The following is a 16928-nucleotide window of genomic DNA, read 5'->3' as shown; positions in this document are numbered from 1 at the left end:
CTAATAAATGTATGATGTATACCTTGATTATTGGACTCAGTTGCTAAAGTGATTATTGCATGAACTGCTGCTTTCCTTTTCTTTCTTCAATCTTTTCACGATTTCTTGTGATGGTCTCATAACATTAGTCTGCACTGTCTGCAGAGGCTGTCTTCATAGTCACTAACTATTCGTTAGAAAGTATGGGGGATGTGCCCCAAATAGATTTATGTAGATAAAAACACAGGAAACGCTACATTGAAGCAGGCAGGACTTTATGCAGTAAGTGAAACTAGGCATGGCTTTTCCTCTCCCTATAAAACTTCAACAATACAAGAGCGCAAATGGCAGTAGATAAATTTCCTCGGGAGCAACTGATAAAAGTGGTGGATTTGTTTTTACAAACATGAACCAAAATCAATTCGGGAAAATGCTGCATAGTATGCAATTAATTTTGCAAGTCATTCACCAAACATAAAAAATAAACATCTACGTCAAGACTTAAAAAAAAAATGGAACAGATCAGATATCAAGTGTAATTGAATGAACCCACATTTTTCAATATTTAATTTAGAATTTGAAAATTACATTTTTACATGACCAGCCCATTCAGATGTTAAGTCAGGCAAAATGGGAATCGATGAATAACCACAGGCACATTATGGGCAGACTACTACACTACATTAAACCATGTAAAAGCTGTGGTCCGTTTACATTTTGCTGTATTTGCAAAAAATTGTTATGAGTCAGTCTGCATTTGTATATACCGGTAGCAACCATCCCACATGTGGTCATTTTATGACAAGAGTCAACGGGAAAGCATACATCTTTTTTAGTATTGTTGGGATTCTTCTTTAAATAACTAACCTATGTACAGAGTATGGCTCACTTAGAACAGGTTTTCCGCATTTTTCTGTTCCCAGATCTACACACGATCAGAAAACAACACACTGGCTCTGCACAACAAGTTGAAATCACAATCATGGCAAATAAACCAGAGTCCAGACCATTTCTATAGGGGTCAGTCAATATGTGAGAAGCACATATGCAATTGTAAGGCAAAAGGTTTAAAATTGGGATTTTATGTACTTAAATATTTATAATTGATTTCCATAATGTATCCTGCAGCCATCTATTCTCAGCATCATACACCAGCCATCCAATTACAGTTTTGTCTTTAAATTAATCTACCGTTTCCATTAATTTTAGAGAAGAGAATTTTTTTATTGAAACAATGAAAGGAATGGCAGGGCCACTGGTTTTCAAAAAACTAAAAAAATTAAATAAAAGTATAGTATAGGTTGCAAAGGATACAGAACTGGGATACAGATATTTGTTCACACAACCTCCATGGTTTCAAGATCGGACTTCCAAAGAAGTTTATATTTAATAAAATGCAGGAATCTTCAGGCTATCGGGAACCCTGTCAACTCCACCAAATGCGGTCGGCATTTCAGGGCGTTAAAATGTGTTTTTCCAAGGTTAGCAATCTCCACAAGAATCCCATGAGCATGAACGGCCATTAACCAAAAAAAAACGAAAAAGGGTGACTGGGATGGAGAGAGGGGTCTTGGGGGAGAGGGTGTTGGGCGGGAGGGGGCGGGGGTCTTCCAAACAGGAAGAGTTCACTGTTAATCGTCTGTGAGGTCCTGAACAAAAAGGACCTCTGAGCGGCTGAGTCCTGCCTCCTTCAGGGTGGGGGGGTTGGGCTGCTCCTCGGTGGGGAGGCAGGGCAAGACTCGACGGGGAAAGTTTGTAACTATCTGGTACTTCTCTGGGGTTTCTTTCAAAGAGAACAGGAAGTCATAAATAACCTGCAAGGGGAGAGAAAGAGAGTTTGAGACACAGGGAATAAGAGTGTTACTGAGAGCGGTCCTACCCACAACCCTTTAAATGACTTGGGCGCATTAACCGAGGCCTTGATTATTTGACATGCGCACATCGCTCATGCTTGAGAAGGGGACCTACCGTCAGTGACTGATCAAACAGGAAGCGTCTCTCTACGCGTGTGTCGTTGGGCAGCTTGAAAACTATCTTGACACTCTCTGGATCATCTGCGGGAGGCTCCTGAGGAAGACATTCAGACTTCCTCTCCTTCTCCTCCTCGAGGTTCTGCAGCCACAACAAATACCTCAATGAATACAAGGAGACCACCGCGTTGATTGTTATTGGCTGAATTCAAAGAATGCACCATCAAGTCGTACCCTTCGCTTCCGTTCTTCAGCTAGAGCACTCTGGAGGACCAGCTCCTCCTCTTGTCTCTTCTGCTCCTGCTCCTCCCTCTTCTTTCGGTCTTTCTCCTGGTCAGCGCGGAGAGACATCAGGTAGGCCTCATCCTGCTGCTGTCTCAGCACTTGAGTCTGGTTCCTCTCCTCCCTGAAACACACACACACACACACACACACACACACACACACACACACACACACACACACACACACACACACACACACACACACACACACACACACACACACACACACACACAAACAAGTTGTAGGAAAGGTCAACTCACACCTAGACAACATCTATTGAGCCTGAAAATAAACTTTTGGGATTTTTTTGAAAAACATTACATATATTCAAGATTATAGTTGCCTCATTACAGATGCAAGTTAAGCGTTTGTCAGTGTCCAAGTAGAGTCAAACTCCTAGGCCTCTAGGAGTTAGAATTTTTTTTGTAACCAAAAACTTAAGATTGGTCACAAGAGGGATTCGAGTTCTTACTCTCATTGAGGCGGGCTCAAAGAAGTCAACGTTCAAGTGATTGCTATACGACATGTGTCCCCTACCGCTCCAGGCGCTCCGACACCAGATATGTTTGGTTGGCTTCCATGATGAAGTTGAGTTGGTTGATGAGGTCTTCTGGCTGAACCAACCCTTCTAGTCTGCCCACAACAGTCATCTTTCGGTCCTTCAGCATGATCATGGCCAGGAATGGATAGGTATTCTCACGCAGTGCCTGGGAAACTGAAATGAATGATCACACACACAGAATCGTATTAGGTTGATGACCAGAAAGGCCATGATAGTAATATTCATTAGACGAGTGAATAAGCGAATTATGCACACAAAAAAGGAAGTCTAAAACGATCATCACAATTAATCAAGTAAATGTTGTGCATGTGTAAAAGCACATTTCATTACCTCTGAATCCCTCGGGCTTGCTGGTGGAGCAAGCCCAGAAGAGCATCCGCGCGTTAATGAAGGTTACAACCTCTTCTGTACACAATGTGGAGCTGAAAATGAAAAGAAAAACAGACCTCAGGATAGATGACATTACAGAGTTTTCATAACACGACCAAAGAGATTATTCAGAGCGTACCGGCAGAACTCGTCAGTGTCCTGGTGGTCCTCTCCGTGAAGGTACACTAATAAGTAACGGAGCTCACGTTTGGCATCATTCAGTGCCTGTTTTAACACACATAAAGCATTACGAGTTAGGCCTCGAGTGACTGAAGTTCCTGGAGGTAGTTTTCCAGCTGGAAAGCGGTCAAACTAGCTTAGTGAAGCTTACCTGGCTGTATGTCCCCTGGTAAAATACTGGGTGTGATCGACCATACTTCTCCTCATAGGTTTGAATGAAGGACACAACATCCCCTACTGGGTCGGTAACACGGCCGCGGGGGTCCGGTCGTACGAATCTCAGGGCAAACCTGAGGGGAACAGAAACGGGGCGATCAATACCCTTTAGCTCCCCGCCTCCACCTACTGAATCAAGCCCGAGTGCTTCTGCTCACCTGAATACGTCCAAAAGGGTGTAGTATGTCAATCGGAACGGTAGCATTATCAAGTAGTAGCTCCATCCTAGTAATCCCTAAATGAAATAAAATTGGGAAACAATTAAAGACTCGAGTGCATGTGGGGTAGAGTGTATCATACTGGCTCACATCTTTAACATCCTAAAGATGTTTGATTTTATGTTAAAAGGTGTAATTTATAAAAGATTATGTAGACCTACCCGTGGTTGTGGCCTTGAGACAATGTAACTATACACTCTGTGGTCTGCAGTGTTGACTTGTAAGGGCCTGGATGGCGGAGGGTTAAACACACTTGGAACTCCTTCCTGTTCATTGAGTCTGTCTTGCACTGCTGCCTGTGACAAAGAAGTGGTATACGACTATTCAAACTAAAAGTATTTCCTCTGGACAAAAACACATTGCCATGCTATTGTAGAGGCTTTGGTCAGTAAACTGAAAAGACACAAGAACCCTATTCATTTCCGCATCACCTCAATGTTCCAATTGTGCTGTTCTAGTGTACGACGACATTGGTCCATGGACTCCAAGCCAGTCAGGTCCTGTTGGGGAGGAAAACGTGTTGTCCATCACATAGTATCCCAGCTGTAAACACTAAAGAAATCTCTCAGTTGTGTGTGGTTGGGGAGGATTCATTAGGCGATAGGTCACCATCATAAATAGTTTCCCAGACTAGAGACTGAACCAGTGGGTTTTAAGATGCACTGTCATTTTAGTTTTCCATTGGCTATGCTAGCTGTCCAAATCCAGCAGACGAACTAGTCATCAAGCTACACACTAGGAAGATTTGATATGGACAATATCGTCCTACCACGGTAACATGTTAACCAGTTTACACGATAACATTACTTATTATACGGACGAAACTTAACTAACATGACAGCTCATCCCATGGTTATCCGGCTAACCTGACTTTGGTATAATTCAGCAGAAGCTAATTGCAGAGCTAAAGGTGTCCACTGAAGATACATGTAATAGTGTGTTAGATGGCCCATTCGGTCTAAATGAGTGCAGGGTATTATGGGTCGGCTGGGTCGTTATTCGAATGGTTAGCCTATCATTAGTCAGCTAACCAGCTAGCACAGCAGCTACGCTTAAGTTGACGGTTATCGTAGGCGCTAGCAGTGAAGTTGACTGTACGAAAAGGGGGTTGATTCACGCCGCGGGACGTACATCGAACCACCCAGGCGTTCGTAAACAGCTATCGATGTACGGAACATTGAAATCAGAGTTGTCGTGACGCATTGTGAGGGCTCTACCTGGAATTGTAGGAGTTTTTCAGTCTGCGCCTGGGATAACTCTTGCTCCTCTGGCGCCGCCATCTTACCTCGCCAATCATTAAGCGAGACGTGAGAACGTAAAAACTCTACGCATAACACTGACACAACCCCTGCCTAGTAAACTGACGTAAAGACCCTGCGTATAGTAAACTGACGTAAAAGCCCTGCTGATAGTAAACTGGAACCTGGTGCATACCGCCGTCTAGTTCCCGGGTTGTGGGCCCGACGCTCTTCCTCTTTTCCACGTATATATTTAGGGGTTTGATCTAGGCTAATTTGATATGCAACATTATGGTATTCTATAAGAATACATAGCTATCAATCAATAGTTATTTATACAGATGAAATCAAATTATATTAAAAAATAAAGAAAAAGAGAAGCCAACTGATATCTGTGTTTGTACAGTCACACCACTGCTTGAATCTTTCTGATAACAATAAACGGACTCCCTGAAGAATCTGAAACTCTCCAAAAAAGTACAGAGACAGGTTCACACAGAACGGAGCCGTATGAAATTGTGGGGTACATTCTTGTATAACAAAAATTACTTTTGGTTAGAAATGTTTATTCAATTTCTTGCATATCATTTTTGTTAACAGTGAAGAGAAACTCTTTCCCAAAAAAAAGGAAGAGTTTTGTTTGAAATCTGCTCCCATTGGAGAATGTTTTTGTTAAACATTCTCAAACTAGCAAACGGCTCATCTGCATAGCAGCAGGTGTACCTAAAACATCAAATAACACAAAGATCACTCATAGTTAGATCATAGTGTCATAGTTAGATCAAAATTCACTTTTTTCCTTCGACCATAATTATATGGTAGCCATGTTTGGTCTTTATTGGGGGATCTGTGTAGACTGGTTTATCCGTCGTACTGTTAGCCAAAGCAAATGCTGCATCCTGAAAGGGTCCAACCATTGATCCTCGCGTCATCCAACCCAAATCCCCCTGTTCAAACAAAAACAAATATTTGTTTCATACATTTTCAATCATCAATAAAGTGTATTATTAATACAAATTTAAAATATATGGATTGATGCTGTATTAATGGCTTTCATCCCCACCAAATTAGACGATTCTTTAATCCAAATAAACATTTAAATAGCTCTAACAGAACATGTTCTGATTATCACAATGCCGATTTGGGTTATGAACCATTGTCTTCTCTCGTGGCTTAAAGTTAACAATATAATTGGTCAAAATGATATTCACTATATGGCCATTGTTTACAATCATGGTAGGCTCACTTACACTAAATGCTATTCGTATTCGGCAGTCATTTTTACAAATGATATTGGTGACAGATGTTTCAGTGAAGCCAGGAGACACAGTTAAGATGATTTGATCACCCAGAACTGTATTTCCTTTAAGAAGATTGAGAGGGTAAATGTGTTTTTTGTCAATAATGCATGATCTTACTCCTTGTCTGGCTTTGTCTTCACTATATTGTGTAGCTACTTCGTTGAATCGAACACCAGCCTTTAACTTTTCCATGGCCTCCATGCATTTTCCATGTTTTTCACATAAGATATGCCGGACCTAGTGAAATATGCATGTTAAAAAAAAGATAACCTCATTAGCTTTACGTGATGGGCAACAGCAAACCACAGCTTACATTTAACAAGTGATAATTAGTCAGGCCTGAAAGTAACATTAGTGACTGTTCGTCCATCTTCAGGAAATAATTGATTGTATCATGCCAATAATAGTTGTGCAGGGCCAAAATTGGCACAAGGAGTGATGAAACTTTTAGAAAGGCCAGGATCGAACGCACTCACATATTATGCGTACAAATGAACACACTAAAATTCCTGGATGTCGACTGCTGAAGACGGCAAATATAAAGGGATCACAGTTCATTATTATCTGAACACTGTTGTTGCTGGAGCTTCGTATTAACGCATAATTGATGCGTTAATAAGAAACTCCTTGGTGGATTTTCTTCCTATGATATTCGTATACAGAATGGCCATATCGTGGTTACCTTCACAGCAGTACCACCCTTCGGTGCCTTTTCGTTTTTGTCTGTATCTCCACTTCCCGAGGCAGCAGGGGCTGTGAATAATAAGGCATATTCAATGAAGTACTGTTTAATCAGCGTGACTATTTTATTCATTCTGAAGCGCATAAGACACATCATGTTTACATTCGCTAGCTGTTCAGTATGCTATCCAATTCACCATGAACATCAATGATGTGATCTTACAAAGGTTCAAACCAAACGGGGACTTGTTTGCCTACCTTTACCCCCCTTACCACCTTTCCCCTCCTTCCCACCTTTCCCCTTTGGTGGCATTATCTAGCAACTTGGTTTTATTTTAGAATACATACAACGAAGTAAGCGCGTTACTGTGAGCTCTTTGAATACTGCGGTAACTAAACATGCGCTACGGAGTTCCTGTCAAGTGGCACGCATGCGCATGCGCAAGCGCATACTAAACACAACAAAACAACTCCATTTGAAACAGCAATTTTAGCATTACGGTCTTTTCAATCAACATCATTGTTTTTTAATTTATGTTATATTTGATGACACTAACAACATTTGGCTATATGTTTTGCAAAACGAGCATTTCACTTTTAGCTTCGTGTGGCATAATTGCCTACCGCTGCTCCCTTGTGGTGGTCGCCCGAACCAGCATAGGTCCCTCTACTTTTGAACCATAATTTAACTCAACTCATAGATCTTCCAAGCAACAGTTTGTCACTCAAAGACACTCACACATGCACACACACACGCGCGTACACTGCAGGCTCACACGAATTCGTAACAATACGTAGCCTATTATTGGTAGATTCAATGCTTCATTGATCACCGTGATCAAGAATCGTAAATTAATGAATAAAAAATCATGGACACGCTCGTCTCTTTAAACGGTGATTACGGGATCAGACAAAATTAATAAAAACGCACATACAACATTACTGATTCAATTGATACAATTATATCTTCCTATTGTATTCCTTCATACTAAATCACTCGAGGTTTCGTGCGAAGGGAAATGGAGGTTTAAATTGTTCAATGAAATGACCTTGCTGTACATTACATTTATTGTGCTATCGCGATACCATGTAACATATGACTCGGTTGTTTTAATGACGTTTCTCCAAGTTCTCGCAGTGGTTGTCACTTGCAATTGTTTTTCAGTGCACTGACGTCCACGCACAGTGGCGCTGCTATCACTTTTGCCAGTACTTCAGAATGGGCTTGGATTATGCGGAACAAACACTTCCATAAGAAGGTGAGCATCTGGAATGACTCAAGTCAAAATTGAACCTACAGCCATGAGGTTGAGCTATCTTTAGAGTAACTATATGATCGTCAGCTACTACGACTGGCTAATGTGATCCAATTGTGCTAGCTAACTTTCTGGATCTGTAGCTAGCTAGCAGGCTAGGGTTAGCAGCCGTATGTTCTGGCCAGTAGCCGGCAAATAATATGATGTGTTTCTTCAAGGAAACTTTCTCAATCATATGATAGTCAAACGGTTAACTTTTGAATCAATGTACGTATTTATTGATACGTTTTCATGTTGACAAGTGACGTACTTGATGGTATCCCTCTTCAGTGGACTGGGATATCATTCTGCAAGGGTTCTGTGACGTTGTAGGTTAACAGTTACCTTGGTTGTCTCTTTACCTAGCTATTAACTGCTCGCCAGAAATTCACGGAGTGTTTTCCTTTCAGACAACCCCCTCACCACTCTACCAACCCCCGCAGGAGCGAGGATGATCCCGATCCTGGTAAAGCGACCATGGTATGTTTTCTGCAGGGTCTCTTTGCAGCACAGAGCGTCTCTGTCACACCGATTACCGAGGACTCCGCAGCTGTCTGGTGGGGCTCTATATGACTTAATCCGCATCTAACGTTAGTCTATACACTTGTCATTCATTCACCATGTTACTAGTCTCTAACCTGCGTGGCTGGCAACTCTGCCAATGGACAACACCGGGTCGTTTTAACTTGTATCGCCTCAACAGGTTGGCAAGGGGGAGGCCTGCCCAACGTATGGTTTCGCCTGCCAGCCTGGCGTGTAGCATCTCCATGTCTAGGCCAGCTACACTACTACTGTACCTCTGGTGACAGTAAGGATGGGCCTCCTAAACCAGTGTCGGTCAATGTTCCAAGCACAGAGAAGGTGCTGTCTGGTAAGACCTTGCTTTTTATTAACAATACTTAACAGTTTGGTCATAAGTGTGTATAACAATTTGATATGATTGCTCTTTAATATGGTAATTATATTTCTTATTATAAGGTCTTACAAACAATGTGTTTACTCAGTCAATCAAAGACTGCTCTGTTGGTCATTTCTCTCAAAACCTTATTGAGGAATATATTGCATCTATATAAGAATGTCCCTCGTTCTGGACTGCTGACATATTTGTTCTAATGCTCATCAGCCCCAACAGCAGCAACCACCCCAGGTAAGTTTGCCTTTTATCATATCTGGATTTTACATTTATTTATTGGTTTGAATTAAATGTATGAATTATATTTGTTTTCCTTCTTCAGGTGCAACACTCCTGGGGTTGACTAAAACGGAGACGATACAGGTCAGAGGTAAGTTTGAACACTAGATGAAGCGTTTTTCTATCCTCAACATTATCGGGGTCCAGTAGTTGCAGTCTGACTCGCCCGATGTCTGAGTGAAATTCATACAGCAATGCATTGAGGAAAATGGTCCTGTCGGTGTGCAGTACGAGCTGTCCTGAAAAAACGCGAGTATGGATCCAAGTACACGCAGAACAACTTCATCACGGCGGTGAGAGCCATGAATGAATTCTGTCTCAAGCCCAGGTTAGTCCTGTTGACCAAAACCATCAAAGTCTTTCATTCAATCAAACACACATTTATCGTGAATTTATAAATCAATCGCAGGGCATCAATAACAAAGCATTAAAACTGTGTTCATAAACGCTATTCCTTGCTTGAGATATTGCTGTGCAATTCCCTGTATTAGATTTTGTGTATTCAATGCGCTGAATTCGACTCCCAACAGGAAATGGTGGCATACTGAAGCTATGATACAGTTTTGATTTAGTTAATGAGTGAACTCGCCGCAGTGATTAACTAACTAGCATTGTATCGGAGCGCTGCTCTAACGCGGCCATTGATCCTGTTCTTCAAGAGCAAATTAACCCAATTAAACCTGGTAATTAGTCTTGTATGATCATAAACATAGTAATCTATGTCACGATCAATGGACAGCGGCAGCGACGTGTTTACTTTGAATCTCAGTGTTTGAATTCCAGCTGAAACAGAGGGTTAACTTTCTCTTTTAATTGAGTGCATTAATTCTCGTTTTCTCCTATAGTGACCTTGAGCAGTTGCGGAAGATTAGGAGGCGGAGCCCGCACGATGACACGGAGGCTTTTACGGTCTTCCTGCGCTCTGATGTCGAAGCAAAGTTAGTAGACACACTGCTCTCATTGTAGTCACTTCTCCCTTTTGTAATGCTCAACCCACCTATTTCCTCAACTCATCATTCTAGCTCAGACCAGAATGCATACCGTTATTGCACATGTATGTTATTTACATTACATTTGATTGTTTTTCCCAGAGCACTTGATGTATGGGGAAGTCCTGAAGCTCTGGCCAGAGAGAGGAAACTCAGGAAAGTGGTTGAGCAGGAATACCAAGAAAGTATGTGTCTCCCTGTCAACTAATAGAAGGACAAATTATGAATCCATTTCTACATTCTTTACATACTTTTTCTATTTCTCCACCTTGAATTACATAGACCTTTACAATGAGACTTGTTTCCAGCAGATATTTATCGAAATCAGCAGTTGCTGAAAGAATATAAAGACTTCTGGGGAAACACTAAGGTGAGCGCATAGATGTTGCCAACCACGTTTCCTTTTGATCTCCCCCCGCATCGGATCACTAGTAAATCCCAGAACCAACTTGTTTTGATTGCCTCGTCATGGTTCCCAGAGAGCTTCCATGGTGTCCACCCAACCTTTCCCCCCCATTGTGTCTTGTTTGGACAGTCTGTCTATCTACATGACAATAGCCTACTGTTTTCCAGTACTGCTCTTCACTATACAGCCCTGCGCTTTACCAGCATGTTCACTTGCATGTTTTTCTAGCATTCTCTGGCAATACAGAATGACATAAAATTGATGTTAATTTCCAATATGCAACCTTTTAAACGCTTGCTTTTTCTTCTTCCTTTCTTTTAATTATAGCCTAGATCAAACGTGAGGGCCACGTTTCTACAAGGTCCAGGGAAAGTGGTTATGGTCGCTATTTGCATGTAAGTTGTTAGGTCCATGGGTGCGTTTTCCATATAAAATCTAAGAAAATGGTGTGTGTTTATAGTGAGAAACAGTATACTATTGTCCCATTTGTCTAATCAAGAGTACCAAAAGCTGAAGTAATATCACCACGCCAGTGACAATTGAACAAAATGAGCAGACTCGTATCATAAACTAAATTAGTAGGCTAAATGGAAGGGTTAGGGTTCAAGAATGTGTAGGGCGGATCTCACATGATGAGTGTCCGTGGCTGCTTAGATTAGGATGATTGAGTTAGGAAGCATGTGCAGTCACGTGTTTGACTGCACATGTCTAGTTGGTGTCTAATGCAAGACATCAGGTAGACACAGACTTGACAGACCAAAATCTCAAGATTTATTCAAGCCTGGAGCATTGAAATAGTTGTACTACGACCACATTTTGCTTCATAAAATGTTGAACAAATGAGCAATCCTGGTAGACAGATTAAAGGGTCTCAATCTGCCTACTCGTGGATATGCAAGTGTAATTAACCAGTGTATATTCAAGTTATGCAGCAAGAGCCTTAACAGCACAAAAGTACACCGTTCCCAGTTAACCTGACCCGCTTGGTAGGGCTCTACAAACTATCCCATTCAAACCTTTAAAACCTCCTGTCTCTTGTCCACAGCAATGGGCTGAACTTCTTCTTCAAGCTCCTGGCATGGGTGTACACTGGGTCTGCCAGCATGTTCTCTGAAGCCATACACTCCTTGGCCGACACCTGCAACCAGGCCCTGCTGGCCCTGGGGATCAGCCAGTCGGTCCGCAACCCTGACGCCGTGCATCCGTAGGTTCAGACAAACTTTCATTAGGAGAAACACGTCTTAGGGGCTACTCTCTGATCCTTCAATTAGGTCAGATACTCAAAACTTGTGTGTGTGTGTTCCTGTCTTTAGGTATGGCTTCTCCAACATGCGGTACATTGCCTCCCTCATCAGTGGAGTGGGCATCTTCATGATGGGAGCCGGTCTCTCCTGGTACCACGGCATCATGGGACTGCTTCATCCACAGCAGATGGAGTCCCTTTTGTGGGTGAGTGGCTCTGTTATCCTCATGTCTGTATCACGGCAAGACGGCAGTTAAGTTCTTGATCCCCAATGTCGAGAGCCTAACCTGTCGCATCTTCGTGCAAGATGCCCCTACCTGCTTGTGATTCAATCTGTCTCAATTCATAGGTTTGTTTTGGATTAAAGAGTCTTCTAAATGTATTAATATAGAATGTTCATATTAATGACTCCTTATTTCTTTCTTAAAGGCCTACTGTATCTTGGCTGGCTCATTGGTCTCCGAAGGAGGTAAGGTTTCATAGTGAATCTAGCATTTCTCCCCATATCTTTTTAAGCTATTTAGTTTATACTCACCCAACTGTTCTGTCGTTAACCCTAACCCTATTTTTCAGCTACATTACTAGTTGCCATCAATGAAATAAAGAAGAGTGCCCGTGAACATGGAATCTCATTTTATGAATACGGTACACATTTTTATATCAACAATTTATGTTTGTACTCTTGTCATTTCTCATGTGGGAAGGCTTATTCCTTACTACACATACCATAATATGCTTGTGTTTTTATATTTATTAAGCAAATGACAGCTTCTTGAAGTTCTGCAGACTTTTTAGTAAGAGACCAGAAGCTCACTCTGGTGTGTGTGTGTGTGTGTGTGTGTGTGTGTGTGTGTGTGTGTGTGTGTGTGTGTGTGTGTGTGTGTGTGTGTGTGTGTGTGTGTGTGTGTGTGTGTGTGTGTGTGTGTGTGTGTGTGTGTGTGTAGTGATGCAGAGTCGAGACCCCAGCACCAACGTGGTGCTGCTGGAGGATGCTGCTGCTGTTCTGGGGGTCATTATGGCCGCAAGCTGCATGGGGCTCACCTCCCTCACGGGTACGTCAAGGCACACTCGGCCTGAAGACCAATCAGCTGTTGACTGTGTCTTTCTGAATAGTTACCTCAAGCACACGGCCCCAAGATCAGTTAATATTTTTATAGTGCACCCTGAAAACTAAATAAAAGGTCCCATGATAGACCAACAGGTCTGGTGTGTTTAGCCGTTGCAAGCCGTTTTGGTAATCTGGCCCTATGACATCACAGGTGGGCGTGTCCACCAAGATGTGTGCTGGATAGATCAGTCTACCAGCCTACCGAGTGGACTGTAGCAAACGTTGCTCATCTATCCGTCACACATCTAGGTGGACAAGCCCACCTGTGATGTCATAAGGGGCAGATTTCTAAAACGGCTTGTAACGGCTAATCAAACCACACCTGGTGGCATGTCATGGGACCTTTTTAAGTCACATTGTGTAACGGGGCACATGGAGCGCGATTTTACAGGGCCTGTATTTTCCACTCGCTTTGTATAGAACGAAAGTATTTTCTCTCGTAAATTCTTGAACATTATTTTGCATCTGTCCCGACAGACATAGCAGCCTCTATGAGATGGTTGTTCCAAAATATGTTTTTATTTAATTTTAGTCATCCCTCCAACGCTTTGTCATTTCCACCTCATAATTCTTCCATCCAGGTAACCCCTACTACGACAGCCTGGGGTCCCTGGGGGTGGGCACCCTGCTTGGGGCCGTCTCAGCCTTCCTCATCTACACCAACACGGAGGCCCTGATTGGACGATCCATACAGGCTGAGCACGTGCAGAAACTCACCGAGTTCTTGGAGAACGACCCGGCTGTCAGGTAGACACAAACATCTACACGTACACACACACAGGTACACACACACATGTACGCACAGCAAACACACAAATATACATCCATAAACAATGACTGTGTTGTGTGGTGGGCCTTTATAACTTTCACCTTCAGTACCCAAAATAGACTGACTCAAGGTTTTAAAAAATGTGTGCGTGTTCAAAGTGACAGGAGCGGCTGTCACTTTGTTAAGGTTGAATCTTATTACAGGATCTAGCAACGTGGACTCGAAAGGCCTATGTTTGTTTTTCCTCTCCCCAGGGCCATCCACGACGTGAAGGCCACTGACCTGGGCCTCAGCAAGGTGCGCTTCAAGGCGGAGGTAGACTTTGACGGCAGGGTGGTGACGCGGTCGTACCTGGAGAAGCAGGACATCGATCAGATTCTCAACGTAAGTCAGCGACCCACCTACTTTCCATACATGTATTTATTAGTAAATTTATTTGAAAGACTCGTGATCCATTAAGCACATACAAATACATATAGCAACACATACATAAACAACAACAAAAACAATTAAAAAAGTTGATGATACCAGTGTTTCCCCATGGGTGACTGGTATAACTAAGTCCAGGATTTGACAAAAACATAATAATGATGTTACAAGAACCATTCAAACTGCCAATAAATGTGCACATATTTATGTATACACATTATATGTATTATAAACAAAATATCCAACCTTAATGCATATGGATATTGGCACCTGTTTCAGAGCGCCATGTGAGCCTACGATTTACATTGGTCTGTTGGGTGTCTGTAGGAAATCCAGCTGGTGAAGACCTCGGAGGACCTGGAGAACTTCATGCTGAAGCACGGGGAGAACATCATCGACACCCTAGGGGCGGAGGTGGACCGCTTGGAGAAGGAGCTCAAGGTGCAGAACCGGACCTCCATTTTACTCTTTCATTCACCCTGATAGCCCCTTTTTAGTCTTATCATCGCCAAGCAGGCAGGGACATGTGTCCCATTAGCTCTCCATCAGCTTTGAATATCTCATAGAATTTGTAAGTAAGTAATCCAGCATTTTGGAAAGGAGACGACCCAATAACGTTGACCTAATGTAACTATCCTCACAAATGTGCTTTAATAAATGCTTATAGTGATTTTTGGCCTTATTCATCGTGCTCCCATGCAGCAACGTAACCCGGAGGTTCGCCACGTGGACCTGGAGATCCTGTAACGTCAAGTGGAGCTCCGCTAAAGGAACGGCTTTGACCGAGGCCACGTCCCCCTGCTGTTGGAACAAGCAGACGAGAAGCAGGGCCATTCCCCTTGCCACCCCGCAAAGCTGCCACCCTTTTTTATCCTGCCATTGACCCTTACAGCTTAGCCTCCCACAGCTTACCCCTCACCCAGCCTTACTGCAGTGTAGTGCTATGGCCAGTCAGCAGTCCTTGGAAAGTGTTGTGTGTATGTCCAACTTTGCCATCGGTTAGTGGTACTTGATCATGCAGATGTGCTTGGGGTGTTCCTGTCTCTGTGTGTGTGTGCGTATGTCGAACCAGTCTTAACCAGTCTTTTCCTTGACTTTTCCATCTTTTCGACTTCTCGTAGAGCTGTTTCACGTTTGTATCTCGACGTGTGTTCCCGTTCCGACATGAATGTGTTTGAATTGGGTTGAAGGTTTGACATTTTCAAACTGCAAATAACATTAGTGCTTCTTTTTCTTTAATAATATACATGTTGTATACATAGATAAGGCTACTGTAGGTTTATTATTAGTACAAAGGAACAATTGTGATTAACCATATAAATAAGAGACTAATGACTATTATATTACTTTATAGTCAATGTACTGAGTGGATGAACCACAACACAGAAACTGGTACGCAAATGATTTGAGAACCCAGGAGCAGCACTTAAGATCACTCTCACATTTCTAAGAGCCTAAGTCTAAGAGCATACTAAGGAAGACGCACTTGAAAAAGGATAACGAAAAATAATGCAAATGTGAACTTGTGTCCATACTTTGGACCTATGCTCAAAAATCTCTTAACTGCTTGTTAGCAAGATATTATTCACCAACCCCTCCCCCCCTCCCCTCCCATTTTCTGCTTATGCATCTTCTGGAAGACTAACCGCTGCTGCAGCATACGCATCTAATGCAAGGGGTGGCAGGCTGTCATTGTATGACTCGATTGTATTGTTCCAAAGAGTTCCACTGGATGGCCCTCTTCCAGACTGAGCCAACGCAGTGACGCCCGGTTTCACCTGTAAATAAGGGTCCGCTACAGTTTATATTTTATCTATGATTTCATTTGGAGGGAGGTGTGTGGTGGTGTACATTATGGACATGGGTTAACCGATGGACAATAAATCATATTTTGACTTGCCGAACCCGACATCCGATGTACTTTGAGTCTGACGTTAATTGTCTGCACTGAGTCACAGACTGGTCTTTGGAGAATGCAGTGGGTGATGTTCTGTGAATGAGGCTTGTTTCAACAGCCCACGCCGCAGACCAAGAGCTGGTTGGCCAGGTGGTTATACAGATATAACCACCTGTCAATATATTTTCAGATGTTAACTGATTATGTAATATTTCCCTAATGTTAGACCATGTAATGCTGAAGTTCTTTGAACACATTTCAGTTAATTTATTAAAATGATTTGCTTTGATTATTTTCTTGTGGGGTTCTTTTTTTTTGATATACAATATTTATTTAACAGGTGCAAAGGTAGCATTCGGGAGAGGGCAAATTTCTAATTCCAAATTGATCAAATCATAAATCATTTCAAGGTCATCAAGTGCTGATTTAATTCAATAATGAATTTAAACATTTATAAAGAAGCACCAATGCAGTTAGTATGGCTGTTTGATGTGCGGGCAGGGATGATGTGCGGGCAGGGATGCTGTGAGGCAAAGCCCGTTAGATGGAGCCCTTGTAGGGTGGAGGAGGCGAGGAGCGGAGTAGCCTACGCTGACGTCAA

General features: G+C 42.5%; 3 protein-coding genes across 5 annotated transcripts; 1 reads left to right on the top strand and 2 right to left on the bottom strand.

Moving 5' to 3' along the window:
- Positions 1 to 237: 237 nt before the first annotated feature.
- Positions 238 to 5139, bottom strand: faf2 (Fas associated factor family member 2). The gene is made up of 11 exons (XM_030367418.1): positions 4997 to 5139; positions 4211 to 4279; positions 3941 to 4075; positions 3720 to 3796; positions 3497 to 3635; positions 3305 to 3390; positions 3127 to 3218; positions 2772 to 2949; positions 2184 to 2355; positions 1948 to 2091; positions 238 to 1793 (listed from the first exon to the last, which is right to left on the bottom strand). Exons 1-11 carry the CDS (start codon positions 5057 to 5059, stop codon positions 1611 to 1613), a joined length of 1338 nt encoding a protein of 445 aa, XP_030223278.1. The 5' UTR covers positions 5060 to 5139; the 3' UTR covers positions 238 to 1610.
- Positions 5140 to 5562: 423 nt separating this feature from the next.
- pin4 (protein (peptidylprolyl cis/trans isomerase) NIMA-interacting, 4 (parvulin)) lies at positions 5563 to 7432 on the bottom strand. The gene is made up of 4 exons (XM_030367420.1): positions 7258 to 7432; positions 7001 to 7071; positions 6436 to 6555; positions 5563 to 5964 (listed from the first exon to the last, which is right to left on the bottom strand). Exons 1-4 carry the CDS (start codon positions 7310 to 7312, stop codon positions 5806 to 5808), a joined length of 405 nt encoding a protein of 134 aa, XP_030223280.1. The 5' UTR covers positions 7313 to 7432; the 3' UTR covers positions 5563 to 5805.
- Positions 7433 to 7981: 549 nt separating this feature from the next.
- slc30a9 (solute carrier family 30 member 9) lies at positions 7982 to 16339 on the top strand. Of its 3 annotated transcripts, none has more exons than XM_030367413.1 (19): positions 7982 to 8258; positions 8705 to 8851; positions 8998 to 9165; positions 9418 to 9441; positions 9530 to 9577; positions 9715 to 9814; positions 10332 to 10424; positions 10578 to 10660; positions 10787 to 10845; positions 11209 to 11276; positions 11927 to 12085; positions 12195 to 12330; positions 12554 to 12593; positions 12698 to 12769; positions 13069 to 13176; positions 13814 to 13979; positions 14256 to 14385; positions 14758 to 14871; positions 15133 to 16339. In XM_030367413.1, the coding sequence occupies exons 2-19, from the start codon at positions 8746 to 8748 to the stop codon at positions 15175 to 15177; spliced, it is 1719 nt and encodes a 572-aa protein (XP_030223273.1). In that variant the 5' UTR covers positions 7982 to 8258; positions 8705 to 8745; the 3' UTR covers positions 15178 to 16339. The 3 variants fall into 3 exon arrangements, with proteins under 3 accessions (XP_030223273.1, XP_030223271.1, XP_030223272.1); XM_030367411.1 differs by having other exon boundaries at positions 10784 to 10845; XM_030367412.1 differs by lacking the exon at positions 7982 to 8258 and adding an exon at positions 8599 to 8623 and having other exon boundaries at positions 10784 to 10845.
- The last annotated feature ends 589 nt before the right edge of the window (positions 16340 to 16928 follow it).

The sequence above is a fragment of the Gadus morhua genome, chromosome 10 (assembly GCF_902167405.1).
Source record: "Gadus morhua chromosome 10, gadMor3.0, whole genome shotgun sequence".
NCBI lineage: Eukaryota > Metazoa > Chordata > Actinopteri > Gadiformes > Gadidae > Gadus > Gadus morhua.
Note: the sequence above shows the minus strand (reverse complement) of the source record. Positions and strands in the feature narration are given on the sequence as shown.

Coding starts and splice junctions, on each gene's coding strand:
- faf2 (XM_030367418.1), bottom strand. CDS start 5,059: ATGGCGGCGCCAGAGGAGCAAGAGTTATCCCAGGCGCAGACTGAAAAA. Junction 3,797..3,940: donor TCTCAAGGCCACAACCACGG/GTAGGTCTACAT, acceptor TATTTCATTTAG/GGATTACTAGGATGGAGCTA. Junction 2,950..3,126: donor CAAGCCCGAGGGATTCAGAG/GTAATGAAATGT, acceptor CATTCATTTCAG/TTTCCCAGGCACTGCGTGAG.
- pin4 (XM_030367420.1), bottom strand. CDS start 7,312: ATGCCACCAAAGGGGAAAGGTGGGAAGGAGGGGAAAGGTGGTAAGGGG. Junction 7,072..7,257: donor AGGTGGTAAGGGGGGTAAAG/GTAGGCAAACAA, acceptor TATTATTCACAG/CCCCTGCTGCCTCGGGAAGT. Junction 5,965..6,435: donor AAGACAAAGCCAGACAAGGA/GTAAGATCATGC, acceptor TTGTTTGAACAG/GGGGATTTGGGTTGGATGAC.
- slc30a9 (XM_030367411.1), top strand. CDS start 8,746: ATGATCCCGATCCTGGTAAAGCGACCATGGTATGTTTTCTGCAGGGTC. Junction 13,177..13,813: donor GGGGCTCACCTCCCTCACGG/GTACGTCAAGGC, acceptor TCTTCCATCCAG/GTAACCCCTACTACGACAGC. Junction 14,872..15,132: donor GCTTGGAGAAGGAGCTCAAG/GTGCAGAACCGG, acceptor GCTCCCATGCAG/CAACGTAACCCGGAGGTTCG.